The sequence below is a fragment of the Pipistrellus kuhlii genome, unplaced genomic scaffold (genome assembly GCF_014108245.1).
Source record: "Pipistrellus kuhlii isolate mPipKuh1 unplaced genomic scaffold, mPipKuh1.p scaffold_m20_p_5, whole genome shotgun sequence".
Lineage (NCBI taxonomy): Eukaryota > Metazoa > Chordata > Mammalia > Chiroptera > Vespertilionidae > Pipistrellus > Pipistrellus kuhlii.
The window spans coordinates 62,968,172-62,988,329 of NW_023425551.1; the positions used below are offsets into that span (position 1 = coordinate 62,968,172).

Below are 20,158 nucleotides of genomic sequence, written 5' to 3' on the forward strand. Positions count from 1 at the left end.
TTTTACTTTCTGGGGTTTCAGTTACGTGTGGTCCAAAATGGTCCAAAAATATTAAATGAAAGATTCCAAAAATAAACAATAATAGGTTTTAAATTGTGCACTGCTCTGAGTACCATGATGAAATCTCATGCCATCGAGTTCCACTCCACCCAGGTCATTAATCATCCCTTGCCCGGTGTCTACACTGTACAGTTGACCCTTGAGCAATACTGGTTTGAACTGCATAGGTCCACTTATATATGGATGTTTTTAATTGACCTTCAAGGGTCTATCCTGTGGTAGGGAATCTATATATAGAGGACTGACTGCAGTTATATGCAGATTTTTTACTGTGTAAGAGGTCAGTACCCCTAACCCCTGTATTGTGCAAAGGTCAACTGTATATGTATGCTGTTAGTCACTTAATAGCTGTAGTTGTTAATGTCACAGTATCTCACAGGACTTGTGATCAAGTAACCCTTATTTTAGTTAATAATGGCCCCAAAGCTTGAGAATGGCAATGCTGGCAATTCTGATATGCCAAAGAGGAGCCATAAAGTGCTCCCTTTAAGTGAAAAGTTATTTATTTATTTAAAAAACAAACAAACACATAGTATATATTGGGTTTGGTATTGTCTGCAGTTCCAGGCATCCACTGGAAGTCTTAGAAAGCATCCCCACAGGTGGGGTTGGGAGGGGAGATACTATTGCATAAGTTCACTATCAGGCAATTTGATGTCTTTAATTTGTTCATGAAGAAAAAAAATGTGTCTTTAATCAGGTAACTGAATACTACAATTCAGCGTAACTTTTTTTAATTTTAAAATTACAAAAGCATCTTTAAATTTAGATCTACATAAAATATGATTTAAGGACTTAGATTTGTTTGGCCACTTAGTATTAATAATTTTCATGACTTTTAAAATGTAGTGGCCATGACACATGAAAAGATGTTCAACATCACTAATCATAAAGGAAATACAACTCAAAACTAAGGTGAGATACCACTTTATACCCATTAGGGTAACAAAAAGCAGAAAATAGCCCTGACTAGTTTGGCTTAGTGGATAGAAAGTCAGTCTGCAGATTGAAAGGTCCCAAGGTTCGATTCTGGTCATACGTGTGCAGGTTGCGGGCTTGATCCTCAGAAGGGGGCATGCAGGAGGCAGCCAATCAATGATTCTCTCTCATCATCGATGTTTCTACTCTCTCTCCCACTCCCTTCTTCTCTAAAATAAATAAAAAAAACTTTTAAAGGAGCAGAAAATAAGTGCTGGCAAATCTGTAGAAAAATTCGGAACCTGGTGAACTGTTGGTGAGAATGTAAATAAAATGGTATTGTCCCTGTGAAAATCAGTAAGGTAGTTTCTCAAAAAATTAAAAATAGAATTTGCATATAATCCAGCTATTCCATTCCTGGGAATACTAGTAAACTCAAAAGATTAAGTATGATTAAGATGATAAAGCTTATGTTTTGTACATTTTACTATAATAGAAAAGTTGGAAAAAATAAAAAAAAGTCTATTGGCTAGGAATCATATTTTCTTTTTATAGTATTAATAAAAATAGCTGCTATTTATAGTACCTATAGCATTTTATACATATCACTAATTTCTACAACCATATCGATATGAAAAGTGAGACTCATAAAAAGTTGAGTAACTTGCCTGAAATCACACAGCTAGGAAGCAGCAAAGTTAGCATTAGAAAAAAGCCCATGCCATTCTTTATGCACTGCATGATCTCTGCATTTCACAAAAATTCAGAAAAAAGTATACATGTGCTCACAAAGAGCAGTAAGTTCACAAGAGCACTGATTGTGAACAAATGATTACAAAACCCAAAAACCTAGAACATAAGAGAGGCATTCGGAAAGGAAAAATCAACATATAACAATAACCTATATCTTACCTCCAACCCTAATATACTCATGCAGACCTACTCATATGCAATTCTTATTCCAAAGTTGAAATAAAGGCAAATTTGTAAAGGCTTCATATTCTAAATTGCAAAACAAACACTCCCAAAAGCATTAGCAAAAGAGAAGAAAAAAGGGTTTGGCGTATGGTAGTAAAGGTAAAAATTTAAGTATTTTACAGGATATTAAATAAATGTTAAGGAAAGAGGATGGCAAAAGAGTAGAAAAAGAAGGCATCTGGAAAAAGCAAACAAGCAAAAATACAAGAACAAACAAACAAACAAAGTTTAAATTGGTAAAACTAAAAATTACAGAACAGAAAGATAAAAGTCAATACTAAGACATGACATAAATATGTAAAAAAGAGTTAATTTTCCTTTAAAATGTATAGTTGATCTCGATTAATGAATGATTCCTAAGTTTGTGGAAGTGAATTAATTCACTGTAATAAGTGATCCAGCAAAATTATTCAGAATGGGTTTTCAATCAAAATGGGGCTCCAAGAAAGTTGAATGAAAAAAATAGCTAGAAGGTGAGCAAAGTTGAAAAATTTAAAGCCATGCAATAAAAATGCCAAAAGTAGTTAGTTTTTCATGGAGGTCATTCATCGATACCTTCGATTCTTATTCATAAATGCAAAATGTAGAGCATAACTGCAGTTATTCTCTTCTAACCACATTTACTTCAGAAATTCTGAAAAAAAAGAAAATCCCTTCTTAACCTCTAGAATTACAGTCTTTCTTAAATACTGGTGAAACTGGACAACAGTACTCTTTCTTTGAACAATTTCAGAAAGACAGATAAGAGAGCGTAAGTTCCAGGACTAGGATGGGGAGTAACTAGCCCTTCCAAGGCACTGAAGAGCCTGGCCAACATGGCTCTGCAAGAGGCTGTGCACTGACTGTGAACCTAGAGGTCACGGTTCAATTCCTAGGGTGGGGCATGCAGAAGGTAGCCAATCAATGATTCTCTCTCATCACTGATGTTTCTCTCTCTCTCTTCCTCTCCTGTCCTCTCTGAAGTCAATAAAATTATATTTAAAATAAAAACAACAACTAAAAAACGATCTTTCAGAGCTTCATTTTGTCACTGTCAAATTCTTATATGGTCTTTTTCTTGGGATGGAGGGATATTGACATATTATTATTTATTGCCTTCTGGATTCACCTTTTAAGAGCTTTGTTTTCTGAAATAATAAAGATAAATTTGGAATTTCAGAAACAAAGTGAAAGTCTAGATTCTTAGTTTTGTAAAATTATACAAACATTATTTCATATTATGAATATGTTATATACATGAATATAAACTTTCTCTATTATATCAAAAATGTTTCAAAAGATTATGAATTCATTCTAGTCTAATAAACTTAAGAATGGAAGTGAGGTAAGGAGAAAACAAATAGAAGTATGAGAGCATGAAGGTTTAGTGAGCAGGCAACAGTTTGCTAGTGGACAGCAGTTTATTATTTCTCTCAGCAGTGAAGTCTCCTCCTCTTGGGTGGTTTACACTGTGATTGCAGCGGCATACCTTTGGTGGTATCAGATATGCTATTTAACAAGGCACACATCATATCACCCTCTAAGTGGTGAGGGTTCAGTATATGTGCTGGCCTCTGAGTCTTCTTAAATTGATTCTCTAGCTCCAGAAAACCTTGATCTCCTGAGAGGATGGTGAAAGGAATTTGCTTGGGTAATTGTTCATCTAGACGGCCAGCCTAAGTTGGAACAAATAGCAGATGTTGATAAAAATCAGCATTTGAGTTTCAAATCAAGTTACATCTATTTCAGAATGAACACACACCCAGGAAGGATATAGACTGTTTCCCAGTTCCCACCAAAGTAAAGATCTTCTTCATAAATGAAATACACCACATTTAATGAAATATAAAATACCATCAACTAAAAGATAAGCTATTTTATGTGGGAGGAAGGAAGGGATGGAAACAGGGAGGAGCCAAAAGGAGTCCAATAGGAGGCCCCTATCATAAAGCTGAAATGCTATAAATCAACCACAGAGAAAAGGTAAGCAATGTAACTAGTACACTCAATATTGGCACTGAATGGGTGGAAAAAGAAATCTCTTGTGGTTTAAAGCATAAGTATCATTTAACAAGTTTTCAGAGTACTAGTAAATTCATGTTATAAATGTGACACGTAAATCTTTAAGCAGAGAATTTAAACTGGGTCTCAGGCTGGTTGTTTCTCTGGGTGACTTGCAAAGTAGAAACATGCAAATCCTGCCTAGCCAACAGTGATTGTTAAGGTGCCTCCCAATTTCAGAGATGTTAAAACGTGAAACTGTCTTAGTATACTTCAAATGCAGTGTCCTCTCTTGATCATTTATTCAATAAATAGTTGAGAGTTTACTATGGTACCTAAGAGTCTGATAGAAGTTAGGGAAAAAGCAATAAATAATTAAGCTCTAGTCTCTGCCCTTATAGTAGTCATAAGTAGAACCTGATATAGAAGGTTTAATACAAAAATATAACATTTAAACATGAACTACAGTCTCGTTATGATTAAAGTGGGGGGGATCCAAATAGGTCCTAGATTTACATTCAATCTGGAATAAAACAATGACTCACATGCATACATATGGCAAAATCAGCAGCATCTTTTCTTTTACTACAACGAGGATGAAGGAAGAAGCATCCAATCCTATTCAGGTAATTATAGATCTTACAGTTGAGTGGAGGCTTCCAATTGGTGTTTCCTCCTATTATTTTTTAAAAAGGCATAAATGATAGTCAAACGGGAGAAAAAGAACCAGACACTACATACAATTGAAAATTTTATCAAGAAAACGCACTAGGAAAAATAAAGTGTTCCAGAGAAAAGTACCAGATTAGAATGCAGAAGAACTCAGTTCTAGTGCAGGTATCACCATCTTGTTGCTTTACAATCTTGGGAACGTAGACCAACTTCCCTGAATCTGCCTATTCATCTGAAAACTCACAGGGATATTAAGGAGAATCAAAAGTAATGTGTGAAAATTCTTTGAATGGTATCATTCCATATGAATGTAAGCCCTGGTGGTTTTTCACAAATATGCCAAGGCTGTCCAGTGGAGAGACATGATGGGCAATCAGCAAAGCTGGATTTACTAACAGGTTGTACTGGCTAGCTTATCTAGGTCACTATGTTTCTCTTAAATTCCAATTCTCTTTATATGTGGCTTCCAATCAAATATGAAGTATATCAGATGCTCAGTATACTAAACTTCTGTAAATCAAGTAAGTCTTTCTCCAAGGTTTGGTCATGGTTTGTAAAAAGATTTAGATAAAGTTGCACATTTTTGAATAGTAGCATAGTTGCCACAAGGCCCAAGTTCAAAAGCTAACTCTGTTACTTATTTTAGAAAAATTTTATATTTTAGAAAAAATAAACTTCTCAGCCTACTTCTTTATATTTTAAAATCAGTAAGCATGAATTAGCACCAAATATAGTTCCTGGCACATTGAAGGTATTAAATAAAGCTTTATCTAAAGATCGACAAACTTTGGGTCACTAAAGAGTTAACAAGTACCATATAGAAATGTAGAAAAAAAAATATTCTAGCAGAGTAACTATCATATAAATTGACAATATTGCAATATATTTCTATGTTCTATGGGTGAAGGATGATTCAAGAGGAATCCTTTAAAGTGAACCACATTCTAAGAAGAAAACAAACGGGGGACTGCCTCACATGTTTTCCTTATTAACCATACCTTGAAAGCCCCAAATAAATGTTCCTTGATTAAGATGCCCTGGTAGATGACCAAAAAAGTTGGACCAGTTATCAAAATCTACAAATACTATATGAGTCATGGTTCGCAGGTAATCCAAATCTGGAAGTTCAACAACTTCATCTAAGAAAAAAACATTAATATGGATTCAGTAAGAATTAGCTAAAAACATTTTAATTTCTCAGAGGATATGCAAAATATTAATCTTGCATGTTATTCTCATCTAAACCTTTTTGTAAAGTTCAAACATGACACAGTACATTTAAATTGGATAATTTCATTCTTTTCCTAATATAGATTGATTTATTAGTAGCCCTCTGGCTTGTGATTATAAACACCATATAGAACAGAAACGAGATAACCTACAACCTGCCCATAAAGTGGTGCACAATAGGCATTCGTTACATTTCAGTACTTCACTACAAGCACATCTTTCTTGATTCTCTCAGATTCTTCCATCCTCTACCACTCTCCAACCCTCATTCTCCCTCCCTTTCCCTTCTTTCATACTTTTCTACCTTGACAAAGCCTTTAAGTCTCTAGCGGTAGCAATGCAAACCTTAAAATATTAAATTATTTATAAAATAAATAGCTTCTGCTCCACCTAAAAGAGACTCTCTCAAATATACTACAGTAATCCCTCCCATTTCCAAGCCACCCATCATCTTATATCTTTTCTTAAAATTCTAATTAGTATAGATTTAGATACTACTATCATCTTCTATTAAACATAACCAATCCAAACTTCCAAAAAATAACCAGAAGAACAATAGAAAAGCAAAAGAAAACATAAAATGAGGTGACCACAGGTTTACTGTTTGAAGCAATGTTAGGTCTGTAGTAAGTCAGTTAATGATTTCTTATATAAAATATGCCATGATTAAAGGTGTTGCTGAGATCCACATGAGAGAAAACCTGTAAAAATTCACTATTTCATAAGAATACTTTATTAGACAATTTTTCACATATCCTCATTGTCTCCACTCCACATGGTAAAACTTATCAAGAGTTAACAGTTATGGTGAAGGAATTAAGCAAAGAAAAAAACAACAGTTAACAACAGTTCATAGATACAGATAATAGTATGATGATTATCAGAGGGAAAGGGAGGTAGGAGGAGGTAGAAGAGGGTAAAGGGGGGATAGATGGTGATGGAAAAAGACTTGGGGTGGTGGAACACATAATGAACTATATATATGATGTATTATACAATTGTATACCTGAAAAACTATATAATTTTATTAACCAATGTCAACCCAACAAATTCAATACATTTTTTTAAGGATATAGACTTGTAATTATACTCTAAACAAAACAAATTATATTTCTAAACAAATAAAAACATTACTTACTTAATCTTACCATATAGGAGAAGGAAAGTCCAGAGTAAGTACAAATAAGGAATTCGCACCTCATTTCTCTCCCTGGTTTTTGCTACCACTTATAACTCTACTTCTAATTACTATTTTAACTATAAGTAAAAGCTTTGATTAAAAACAAATCATAACAAAAATATATAAATTCTAAAGTGTCCCTAAAGATTTCTTGTACTTATAGAATAAAGCCAAAAATAGAAAGGAAAAAATTCTACTTGATTTATCATCATTTGAATTAAAATCAAAATAATATGTCCAGGATAACTTTAAAATCTTACTTTCTGAAACACTGTAAATTTCCTTCATTTCTCAAATCCCCATGCCTTTTGTAAAAGAAAAAATGTTATCTAAAGTACATACTACTTAAAGCTAACATACACTCTTGGTCCCCTTAAGTTTAGAAAATGGCTGGCTGGGTGTAGTAGTAGGAATATAAATCCCTAAAAGTATATGCCACAGCAATTAACTAATGTATCATCCAATCATGGTTGTTGCTTCAAAAGTGAATCATTACTAGTTTTCACAAAAATAATGGCTACAATACACGTTTCTACATTAATACAGAAATCTGCACAGACATTAGAGTGGTAAAGCATACCTATATTCTGACAGCCTAGGTCGTTCTCAGCTCCTTTCTCCATGTCTGAATTTTTTGGATAGCTTACTGCCTGTTTCAGTTTTCTCTCTGTACGTAAGGCATTGGCAGCAAACTTGTACGGGCTGGTTTTTTCAAATCCAAAATGCGCCACACTGGCTTTCATTAAGAAGCAATGTTTTGTATGGAAGTGCTGCTGAGCACTCTCAGGATCATGAAACGCTTTGGTGCAGGTGCCACACTTGATTACATACTGCTGCTCCTCCTCCACCCTCTTTGCTTCGCTGTGCCCTTGATGGATGTGAGTGTTCATGTCGGCTGCATTCTGTGCTGTTGCTGAACACAAACTGCAGCGAAACCACAATTTACCTTTATCCAGCATCGTTTGGAGACATCTACTATAATCTTCCCTTCTGTTGACTTTACAGATGTAACTTTCACGACAACCACAGGTTAACAGATTACCGTTCTCTGGCACAGGGAAATCATTCTCTGTTTTAATTGAAATTTCAGTTTTTTCAGGCACAAACACATAATCTATGCTGTGGTTCTCCTTATAATGACTCAAAAATGCTTCTTCCACATTAAAGGTGAGATCACAAAGCCCACAGAAGTAGTTAATCTTTATCTCATTGTCGTGGGCATCTTGGCAATGTCGGTAAAGTGTTTCTATCTTGTGAAAAGTCTTTTTGCAATGGGCACAGCTGTATCTATGAAACTGGTGACTTGCTAAAGACATGCAATGCTGTTTTACACATTCTTGGGAATCAAACATATCTTCACAGATTCGGCATTGCCATTTACCCCTCGGAGGACTGTTTGGTGGGGAATGATCAACAATAGCAATAGTTGAAGAAGGATTCTTAACAGTCAAATTACTCCCCAATGTTGTAGAGGATGATGGCAAAGTTTCACTTTCTACCTCATTTGTCTCATAAAAATACCTGTGACCACTATGAAATTCAGTCACATGTGCCATGATGGTTTCTTTCCTTGTTAACTCCTTTTTGCACGTTCGACACCAGAAAAGAAAGTTATTTAAATGTGCCCCGCCATGTATCCGACTCATATGTAAACGGATCACACCTGAATCTTCACATACCTTTCCACAGACCACACACTTAAAACACATTGTATTGGCTGAGAAAACATGCTTTTCTACTAAATCTTCACTTGGGAATCGTTGATGGCATTCACAAAACCAGGTTTTAACAACTGACTTTCCTTTCTGGACACAAACCGTACCTTCATGGCTTTTATCTTCTAAGTTCATCTTCTTTTTTGGAATGTTACTGCAATCTTGTGAGTTAGATTCTTGGAAAGACATAGTTCTTTTAAGTGATGAACATTTCGATTGATCTAGCAATAGATTCAAGTCAGAAGATTTTTTCCCTTCACTGATGTAGCTATAAAGTAAGACTGATTCTTCCATTGAGTTAATGATTCGGACTTTGTGTCCTAAATTTTGCTTATGATTTCGGGTACTGGTTTCAGTCACAAAGGCTTGGTTGCAATTTGGACAATAACCTCTTAATATGAATTTCTCTGCAATCTGGGCAATGCTCTTCTCAGCTACAGCTACAGGACCAGCATTCCGACAATGAACTCTAAAGTGGATAAGAAAAGGTAAAGAGATTAAGCAAAACAAAACAAAACAAAACTCATAGACACAAACAACAGTATGGTAACTGCTAGAGGGAAAGGGGGTAGGGGAGATCGAAGACAGGGTAAATGTGGATGGAAGGAGACTTCACTTGGAGTTGTGAACAATAATACAATATACAGATACTGTATTATAGAATTCTATACTGACACCTTTATAATTTAATTAAGCAACGTCACTGCAATAAATTCAATAAAAGATTTTAAAAAATAAGAGTGGATAAGAAAAACTCTTTCATAAGTATTTTCTAAATGCAGTATCTCTGCTTTTATTGTAAGAATTATAAAATAAACAACATATACATAAGCACTAAAAGATATTTTCAGTAAAGATGCAGGTTATATAATACTAGAGGCCTGGTGAATGAAAATTCATGCACTGAAGCGGGGAGGGGTCCCTCAGCCTGGCCTGACCCCTCTCACAGTTGGGGAAGGGACCCAGCAATCAGGGGAAGGCGACACCCCATCACACCTCTGCTACTGCCACTGCCAGCAATGCAAGCCTCGCCCAGCCCTGGTTAACTGAGTCTCCAGCGGCCCTGGGCGGCTGGGGAGCTAAGGGGACTTTGGGGGGCTCTGGAGGCAGGTGCATGGCAAGGCCTTGCTACGCACCTGCTGCCCCAGCAGTGCTGAGGGGACTAGGTGCCACCCCCTTGTGGCTGTGCGAATCAGTATCTTTGAGAGTGTGGCAGTCAATTAGCATATTCCCTCCTTATTAGATGGGATTAGATAGGATTCTATCAACTCAATGTACCTGAGTATTACCTACATTTTATCTGTTTCTATCCTATATACAAAAGTGTAAAACTAGAATCAAAAGATTTTTTAAAAATCAGACAAACTTTAAAAAAACTAAGAACAGAATCAAATACACTGACAGAGGACCTTATCAGACAAGCAATAACTTCTTTAATAATCAAACTAGGTGGAGGAATGCTACAGTAAGATTCTCAATAACCTGTACCCAATCATTAAGAACTGATTTACTTTATGTCAGGAATATGCCATGTCAATAATTACTTTTATATTAAAAAAATCAGGCTCAAAGAAGTGAGACACTATTCCAAAAATTAACTGGGGAAAAAAACAACAACCTTCTTTTGGGAAAAAGAAAAATGGAACTGTGCTTCAATTGTCTTCCTTTCACTACTAAACTCCAAAGAGAACAGACCTGCTACCATCCCATACATTTAATATATTTTAAAAGTGGGAAGTTATATTGAGTATGGTCTTTAGTTATAGTGGAATTAAACTGAAAACAAGAAATAATAATAAAAATCCATAAATATTGGAAAATTTTACCCCTAAATTGGAAATTATACCCCTAAATATTTACAAGTTAAACAACACATTTCTAATAAATCTACGGGTCAAAGAAAATATTAAAAGAGAAAAGATAAAATATTTTTAACTTAATAAAAATAAAAACAACTTATAAAAATCTGAGGAATGCAGGTAAAGCAATGCTTAGACAAAAAATTTTAACTTTAAATGTTTATATAGAAAAAGAAGGTCCAAAGTTAATCTAAACTTCTATCTTAAAAAGCTAGAATAAAACCTTTTTCTGGCAGAGACAACCTCCCCACAACAATATGCCTCTCACAAAGGAGCTCCCTTCTTCCCTCTCCAGAAGAAGCAAAGAGGAAATACAAAAAGTGCCTGATGCAGAGCCCAATTCCTACTTCATGGATGTGAAATGCCCAGGATGCTACAAAATCACCACCATCTTTAACTTGCACAAAAAAAAAATAGTTTTGTGTGTTGGTTGCTCCTTCAGAAGGAAGCAGCACTAAAAGCACCTCAAATCAAGAAGAGTAGGAAACCAAGACGCGCAGACCTGTCCCGCAGCGCCCGTGGCCCAGCATTTTGCGCGGTTCGCGCTGTTTGGTGTCACCATGGAACCCAGAGAGACCCACTCGCAGCATGTCGCCCGGGCAACCAAATACAACAAAAACTTCCCAAGGCGCCGGCAGCATAGCGGATGCGATGATGTCTAACTCGGAGCCTTTCTCCAGGGCACATCCTGTGCGGACCCCACGAAAACAGACTTCCATTGAAGCCAGACACTCAACTACTCGCATGGCTATGCAATGGCTCGTCGCCCAACGGTTGGAATAGGCGGGGACCGGCTCCAGGTCAACCAGCTGTCCCAGGCTGACCTGGATGCGTTGGCCAATAAGGTACTACCTCTAACTTATGGTGAACCTAAGCAGGCTGCACCTCCAGAATTCATTCCTGCGCACGTGGCTTTTGACAAAAAGCCGGTGCCGAGCCGTGGGTGTCACTTGGTCACTTGGGATAACTGGCACAAGCGCCACATGACCAGGGGCGAGAGAAAGCCCTACCACAAGAAGAGAAACAAAACTAAGATTGGACTCCTCTGCATACACACAGACTGAGTGCCCGGAGTCAGCAAGAAGTACCTAGCCTCGAGGCTGGACTTGGGCAACTTCTCCGGGGCTCAGAGTGCTCTACGCGCAAAACAAGGATTGTTGATGTCTACACTGCATCCAACAACGAACTGGTCCCCCCAAGACCCTAGTAAAGAACTGCATCGCTCTCACTGAGCACACCGTACCGACAGTCGTACGAGTCCCACTACGTCCCACTACACACTGCCCCTGAGCTGCAAGCAGGGGGCCAAGCTGACGCCTGACGAGGAAGAGATTTTGGGGAAAAAAAAACACGATAAAAAAAAATTCAGAAGAAATATGATGAAAGGAAAAAAAATGCCAAAATCAGCAGTATTCTCGAGGAGCAGTTTCAGCCGGGCAAGCTTCTTGCATGCATCGCTTCAAGACCAGGCCAGTGTGGCCGAGCAGATGGCTAGGTGCTCCAGGGCAGGGAGCTGGAGTTCTATCTGAGGAAAATCAAAGCCCCGGAAAAGCAAATAAATCATCTGCCCTCCTATCTTAGCTCATGTAATAAAGATGTTTATTCTTAAAAAAAAAGTAGGTATCAGATCACGTACTGACCTAAAACATTCTCATGGCTTTCCCAGTGTAAAGGCTAAGATCCAACTCAACAGGTTCTCACAGTCCTACTCCTCTGGCCCTCCCTGCTGTTTCTCCACCCTCCTCTTGGGCCTGTCTTTTCCTTACCCACTGTGTTTCAATCACAATGGATTTGTTTTCCTTATTCTGTTGAAACTGTAACCCCCTCACCCATTACAGGACCTTTGCACATGCTGTTTCCCCCCTCCTGGACTAGCTTTCCTGTGATTGATACTCAATAAACATTGATGCTCAATAAACATAAAAATAAACAGAAGAGTAGAAAACCAAACAATAAATACATTTTGGGTATAAAAAAAAGTTTAGAAAAAGATAAACAAATTAAATCCAAAGTTTAAAGACCAGAAATCAACAAATGGGGAAAAAAACAACAGAGAATCAATCATCAGTGAAATCAAATGCTGGTTGTTTTAAAGATCAACAAAATCTGTTCAAAGATAGATTATAGAAATAAATGTAAAAGCTTTTAAAAAGCTTAACTTTTTAAAAAAATGAAGTAAACAAAAAATATATTCCTGAAACAAAAATAAACAAAGGTTTCTCAGGATAGAGAAAGTATAACTATAAAAGAAAAATATCTATAAATTATACCTAATGAGATTAAAAACTTCTCATCAAAAAACACAATAAACAATAGGAATATGCACCAGACTGGGACAGAATGCATTCACAGTAGATATACCTGACAAAAGATTTGTATCAAGAATATATAAAGAACCCCAACTCACATTTAACAGCAAACAATCTAATTTTTAAAATAGGCAAAGGACGAACAGATAGTTCACAAGATAAATGAATGGTCCTAAGTACATGAAAAAGTGCCTAACACCATTGTTCCTCAGGAAAATGTAGATTAAAAACCACAATGAGACACTCAAAAGAACAGCTAAAATGAAAAAGACTGGCAACACCAAATCTTGGTGTGGATATAGAATAACTGGAATTCTCCTATCTTGCTGCTAGAAATATACACTAAAATGTTTAGTAGTTTCTTATAAAACTAAATACATAATATAAATAAAACACACTGCCATGTATTCATAACTACTGAAGCTGGCTAAAAGGTATATAGGGGTCATTACACTATTCTCCTTTTGTATAATGTTTGATAATTTCCTTTGTAAAAACAAAAAAATCATACTGAAATCTTTTTGATTAAGTTGAATTTGGCCTTTCATGAAACTTAATCTTTCATATGGATATGATACATTCCATTCCGGTTGACTTAAAGCCATAGTTCTATTTTAACACTCTCCTTTCCTGTATATAACATTCAGAGAACACAAAGAGAAAAATTACACACCGACTTAAAACTATTACCTTGTTTTATATTCACAGCAATATCAATATATCCACTTCTTCCATAACTCTAATTCTCTCTTATGCTAATTTGGTTAATTTCCAGGCAAATGCACATTCTTGTTTTAAAAGGATAGAAACATGGAATAGAGCATATTTGTTGAATCCCACTGGTGAAGAGCTTATTGGGCAGGATTCCCTTACTAACCTGAAATGGGCAGTGAGCTCCATATGGGAACGCAGTGTCTGGTGGCAGGCCACACACTTAACTTGAAACGGAACATCTTTGCACAGAGAGATCAAAAGTTTCTTTGCAAAAGATGGAAATGATATTGGATGTGCTATTTTCTTGTCATCTGGAAAAAAAATTATATCGTGCAAAGATTTGAGTATAGTAACCCAACTTTTCCTCCCTTTTGTCTTCCTCAATATCAGTTGGAATAAGTAAAAGATATTTATGTAATAAAAATCTGAAATTCATTTTCTAGCCTTACGTACAAAAGATGTGAAAAAACACTCAAATTCCCAGATATCATGTATGTGAAAACATTATTCTGAATAAACGTTTTCTTCCCAAGCTTCTTTTCATTTCTCAAAGTAAACCTTATTCTTAGGTATGGGTAAATATTGAGAATCTTTTCTTAAAAAAAATAATTAAAAATGTTTCACTTTTACAGTTTGCATACTAGCATGAGGATAAGAAACCTTAAAAATTATCCCAGTAATATGGAAACTTAGCAAAAATTAAAGTGGTTTAAATAATTTTCAGAGGACATACCGCCCAGTTTAAAACGCTGATGGAAATGATTCTTTCCAGTCATGTGCTTCATACACTCATCCTTGCCGCTAAAAAGAAGGAAGCAATTTGGACATGCAAAACACTGAATAATCTGAGGAAGAAGGTTGTTTTTATGTCCATCATTTGCAGCTTCCTAAAACATAAGGCAAAGCTGAATTATAGACAATTAAAATCAACCAATATTCAAATTCTTAAAATTAACTTTCAAAATATTTATTATCTGGAATATTCTCTAACAGTTTTTAACATGAAAAGTTCTTCCCTGAGTGAACAATGGAGCTTTTCTCATGAATGAGGTCCCATATATAAAATTTTAAAATTTTTTTCCCTTGACAACAATTATAATAATGACAATAAATATACAAGTATATTTGTTTTCTATGTATTTTTCCTTTTGTACATACCCATATGCAACATTATATAACTGCATAAATGTTTTCACGTGATATACACTTTTTCTAAAGTTTTACTTTGTTCAATCTACTCTACAATATAACCTTTGTTTACAAATATGTATTTATCCATAAATAGCTTCATGCTTAAAATTTTACATATACAAACATACAAGGGGGATTGATATTGTTTTATCAAATATTTCCAACTTACTCTTCTGTCTCTTAGTTTTCTTATTTCACAATATCTAATGGAAAGTCCTAAAATGCAACTGGTATAACTTTAATTCATTTTTCTTAATAATTGTCAACTACTCCATCTCTGAATCTACTGATTTAGTCAAGTATTCATTCTGAGGCCTTATTTTTGCCACTATTAACAATAATATTGTAAACATCCCTGAGTACATATCCTTATTATAGGTGCTCTCTCTCATCGGTGGTCCTATTGGGTTAAAAGGTATATTCTTTGAATATTAAAAGATGTTGTATGCTTGCTTTTCAAAATGGCTTTACCAATTCATGTATCTCCTAGCCTGGCAGCAATAGATATTACTTTAGCAATCTGACAGAGGTGCTACTCATTGTTACTTTAATTGCATTTCCAATCTACTAGGGAGTTTGAGCATTTATTCATACAATTCTGTGGATATTCCACATTCTGTAGAAGTCTTATTTATATTCTTTATCCTCATATTTCATGGTTTTGTTTTCTCTCCTTTTGGTCAACTTAATTATCAAAACTCTTTGTCCAGTCCTCTATTTTGCAAATATTTTCAAACATCTGCTAAGGAATTCTGTGTATGCTCACTTTAAAATTATGATATGGTGAAAATGGTATGTCTTTTTTAGCATCTAAGTTTCCAAACTTAGTAAAAGCCTCCTTTATCCCTAACAGCCTTAAAAGTTGTGTCTTCTTAAATTTATTATCTTAAATTTACATTAGGAATATCAAAGTAGTTTGTGTAGTCTTATGAGATGCAACAAGAGGAGGAACCGTAAATTTACATTTATATTAAGTACATGTCAAGCAAGCACCATATTAGGATTCAAAGTGTGCTTTCCCATTTAATTCTTATAATAATCCCATGAAATATTAATTTATTCACTTATAAACAAGAAAATTGACATTTAGATTAAGTCAACAAAATTACCATAGAAGAGACAAAACTACCATTCAAATACAGCTTTAAATTTTTGGTAACAAAATCTATGCTCTTTCCACTATTCTCCATCTCATTTTAATTTGGCAAGTGCCACACAAAAGATTACATTGGGAAGATATTTTGTATTTCATTAGAAGGTTCTAAAAGTTAAGAGCACTACAAGCATTTATTAACCATCGATTTATACAAATGACCCCCTAATGAAGACCTCTAAACTAAAAAAAAAATAATTTTTAGTTCAATTCTGAGTTATAAATGTATTCAATATAATGTTCATTTAAGTGGTTTGTTCAATAGAACAAAAATGGTTCTACATAAAATTTTACTGTAATATAACTGTTATATAAATGTAGCATATTTGCAAATACCATCTACAAACTAGAGGAAGGTAAGGGAAACAGAATGTCTGGTAAGTTAAAGTGCTAAATTTATTTTTACTATTATATACATTAAAATAACATACATCATAAAATTTTGTATATATTTAAAAGATTAGGACAACAATAAAATACTACTTCATATCCACTAAAATAGCCATTTTAAAAGACAGATAATAAGTAAAGAAATTAGACCCTAGCCAGGTAGCTCAGTTAGTTAGAACATGGACCTGATATACCAAAGTTGTGGATTTGACCCCTGGTCAGGGCACATATAAGAAGTAACCAATGAATGCATAAATAAGTGAAAAAACAAACTGATGTTTCTCTTTCTCTCTAAATTAGTAAAAATAAGAAGAAACTAGAACTATACCCATTGCTATTGGGAAGGTGACATGGTATAATGATTATATAACAATTGGCAGTTCTTCAAAAAAATTAAACATACTTATCATACGACCTAATTTCACCTCTGAGAAGTGAATACATATATCCACACAAAGACTTGCATGCTTGTTTAGAGTAGCATTATTCACAATAGCCAAAGTGAAAACAAACCAAGTGTTTATCACTGAGATGAATTGATACACGAAATGTGGTATATATCCATACAATGGACTGAAGGGTCCCAGTGCACATGCCCAGGTTGTGGTCTCGATCCCTGGTGGGGGGCATGTGGGAGGCAGCCAATCACTGATTCTCTCTCTCGCCATTGATGTTTTTTTTGTTTTTTTAAATATATATTATTGATATTTTACAGAGAGGAAGAGAGAGGAATAGAGAGTTAGAAACATCGATGAGAGAGAATCATCGATTAGCTGCCTCTTGCACACCCCCCACCGGGGATGTGCCCGCAACCAAGGCACATGCCCTTGACCGGAATCGAACCCGGGACCCTTCAGTCCGCAGGTCAACGCTCTATCCACTGAGCCAAACGGGTCTCGGCGCCATTGATGTTTCTATCTCTCTCTCCCTCTCCCTTTCTTTCTGAAATAAAAAATAAATATATTTTTAAAAAAAATTAGGAATAAAGTACTAATATATTCTATTATACAACACAGATAAGCCTTCAAAACATTATGGTAAGTGAAAGAATTTTGTCACCAAAAGGGTATATATTTTATTATTCCATTTATATGAAATGTCCAGAAAAGATAAAACCAAAAAGGCAGAAAGTAATTTTACTGGTTTCCTAGGGCAGGGAAGAATAGGTTAGCAAACGGAAAAATAACCTTTGATGACAGAATGGCCCTAGGAACAGAATGGTAGTACCTATTGATCTGCAAGTGACCTTGAGGCACACTGAAGCTTACAGTACATCTACCACCGCTACCACTACCACCACCAAAAAGGAGAAAGGCAGGAAGCTATCTGGTACCAGACCCACTGGATGACTTTAATGTTCAAGAAACACTAGACTTACTCCAATGTTCAAGAAACACTAGACTTACAAAGCATGACCCAGCAGCACTGGCATCATCTAGCAGCTTGTTAAAAATCCTGAATCTGAGGCCCCACCTCAGATCTAGAGTCATAATTTTCATTTTGTAACAAGTGATTCATATGTACATTAAAGTTTGATTCCCAGGTGATTTGTGTGCACATTAAAGTTTGATAAGCACTAGTCCAGATGGAAGAAATTAGAGATGAAAGGAAAAGGGGGAGGAAGCAAGACAAGTAATGCAAACTATAAATAATTCCACTCTCACTGAAGAATGCGAGCCTTACAAAATAGAAATCAGTGGTATATGATCTTCTAGCGACCTCTTCTGGGTGGTTCAAGATAGGCAATTGCATACTAGTTTAAAGGAAAGGTCTTTGTGACACACTCCAAAGAATAAGCAATAATGAATATTTGTTGAGAGTTATATCTAATATCAAACATGGTATACTTATTACAGAGTTCTATATAACAAGTATTTGTATATGTCCCTTGAGCTATATCAATAAGAGTTACATAGCATAGCCTTTTAAGTACTAGACCTATTTCGTAATACTAACATTAATAAAAGAATTGTTAGACACTATATAGCTCCAATAGTTCAAAATGCAGTGAAAAGCAGTGGACTTAAGAAGGGTCTAGTTCTCATCATGTGATTAACTCACAGAGCATCTTAAACAAGGTACATTAATTTCATAAAGCAACTCCATAAAAAGTAGGGTTTTTATGGTAATCTTTAGGACTGCTGGTTTTCACCTATCAAGTTTGCCTGCCAACAATAGTTTAATGTTCCAAATCATTTTGCTCTTCATAAACAATCAGAATTTTGATCCTCCTTATGTGTATCATTAGGGATTGCAAGCTTAAGAGCAAGAAGAAAAATAATGTCTACTCTTAACTTAGGACATGCTCTTACCTTAGAAGAAAGGTGTTCCTTATACTGTTGTTGAGTAACAAAATTTTTATAACATACTACACAAACAAAGGAATTGATGGAAGGTCCATGTAGTGTAATTGTTGGATCACACGGTGAGTGATCAAACCTACTTGGCAAAAGAGAGGTAACATTAGAAAAGCCCACATTCTAGGCGCAGCACTATTAAGTTCATTTGTTAAGCAAATAAACACACATACACATATTCAGAATTTACACTTTCCTACTAAAATATTAAATTATGTTCTTCATATTCAGAAAATTTCAAGTGGTTCCCATTAAGGCATGCAATCCTTTCAGACAGTGACCTACAGTTAACTTAAAATTTCATGAAAGTACTCACAAATAATTTAAATGAACCACTGGAATAATAATCTCAAGTCAAGATTTCTGACATAACCCTGATTCCTAAAAATGGCTTTTAATCCTTTAATGTTCATTTAACCATATTAAAAATTTGTGTCATTTTAAACTGCCTTGAAGACTTTTTAAAGTAGTTCAGATACAGTATGCTACCCATTTATTTGCAGAGCACTGAAGCTCCTTCTAGAAAACTCTCTTGGTAAGGCAAGGCATAAGTAGGGTGAGACATCTTTAAACTATTAGAAGGGGATTGTGAAGACAAGAATGTTTAATGACTCTAATACTGTCTTCCTTGATATTTACTTTCTCATGCTCTAATATTCAAAAGTGCAGTAAGTTATTATAGTAAGATGGGTTTCATAAGCAAAATATTTATCATTAATTTGGCCACATTTTATTTGCCTTTAGCATTTATTTTTGCAATGCCATATTAGCTACTTTATGTCTTTTGAAATTTGCATTTATGGGCTGGATTTCTCTAACACTGATCCAATTGCACAGCAGTGCAAAAAATCTATTCAAAATTTTATGAGAATTTTAGGAACAAATACATACTTAAAGGCCAAATGCCTTTAAAGATAAAATATCACTAGATGAATCTAACTTCACCACACCTTCTAGGATACCTAATGGATGTAATTGTAAATAATTACATCTTAACAACACAAAACAAATTGAATTTGAAATATCAAGCTATAATTATAATGGCAGAGGCACATCATGCTTTCATTTTAAGAAATCATTTTCACTTTTTAACTCACTTGACCTTCAGTGTCCACTATTCTGAATATCACATTTACCTTTTCAAATGTCCTAAGAGAAGATGCCCATTATCAAATTCCTTGTTACAGTGCATTATGGGACATGAAATTGCTTTCCCAGACACTTGCATTTGGCCTCCTCTTCGGAATGAGCTTTTTGTTCCAGAATTAATTGTTCCTGCTTTGAGTCCTGCATCATTGGATATAAATTCTTAAGTCTCTATTTCAGATATTTGTCCTTTAAACTGGTAATCAAAATTATGACAAAACAATGAAAAATCAACCACATGCATCATTAATTAAATATTTATAAGCTTTCTTATAAAAGATATAACCTAAAAGTAAATAGTTATTT

The 20,158-nt window shown here is 35.1% G+C and overlaps 1 protein-coding gene and 1 pseudogene across 7 annotated transcripts in view; one reads left to right on the plus strand and one right to left on the minus strand.

Annotated features, from left to right (window-relative positions):
• ZNF451 (zinc finger protein 451) overlaps positions 1 to 20,158 on the minus strand; it is an 85,756-nt gene that overhangs the window by 27,285 nt on the left and 38,313 nt on the right. For 4 of the 7 annotated variants that reach the window (XM_045572680.1, XM_036415482.2, XM_036415480.2 and 1 more), the window contains 8 exons: positions 19,843 to 19,993; positions 18,662 to 18,788; positions 14,349 to 14,502; positions 13,779 to 13,926; positions 7,599 to 9,202; positions 5,607 to 5,747; positions 4,482 to 4,612; positions 3,425 to 3,611 (listed from right to left, as the gene is read on the minus strand). In XM_045572680.1, coding sequence (XP_045428636.1) covers positions 3,425 to 3,611; positions 4,482 to 4,612; positions 5,607 to 5,747; positions 7,599 to 9,202; positions 13,779 to 13,926; positions 14,349 to 14,502; positions 18,662 to 18,788; positions 19,843 to 19,993 — 2,643 coding nt within the window. Of the gene's footprint in view, positions 1 to 3,424; positions 3,612 to 4,478; positions 4,613 to 4,737; positions 4,848 to 5,606; positions 5,748 to 7,598; positions 9,203 to 13,778; positions 13,927 to 14,348; positions 14,503 to 18,661; positions 18,789 to 19,842; positions 19,994 to 20,158 lie in introns of those variants that run through there. The other 3 variants (XR_004983923.2, XR_004983922.2, XM_036415483.2) reach the window with 3 other exon arrangements.
• On the plus strand, positions 11,348 to 12,497 carry LOC118705429 (annotated as a pseudogene).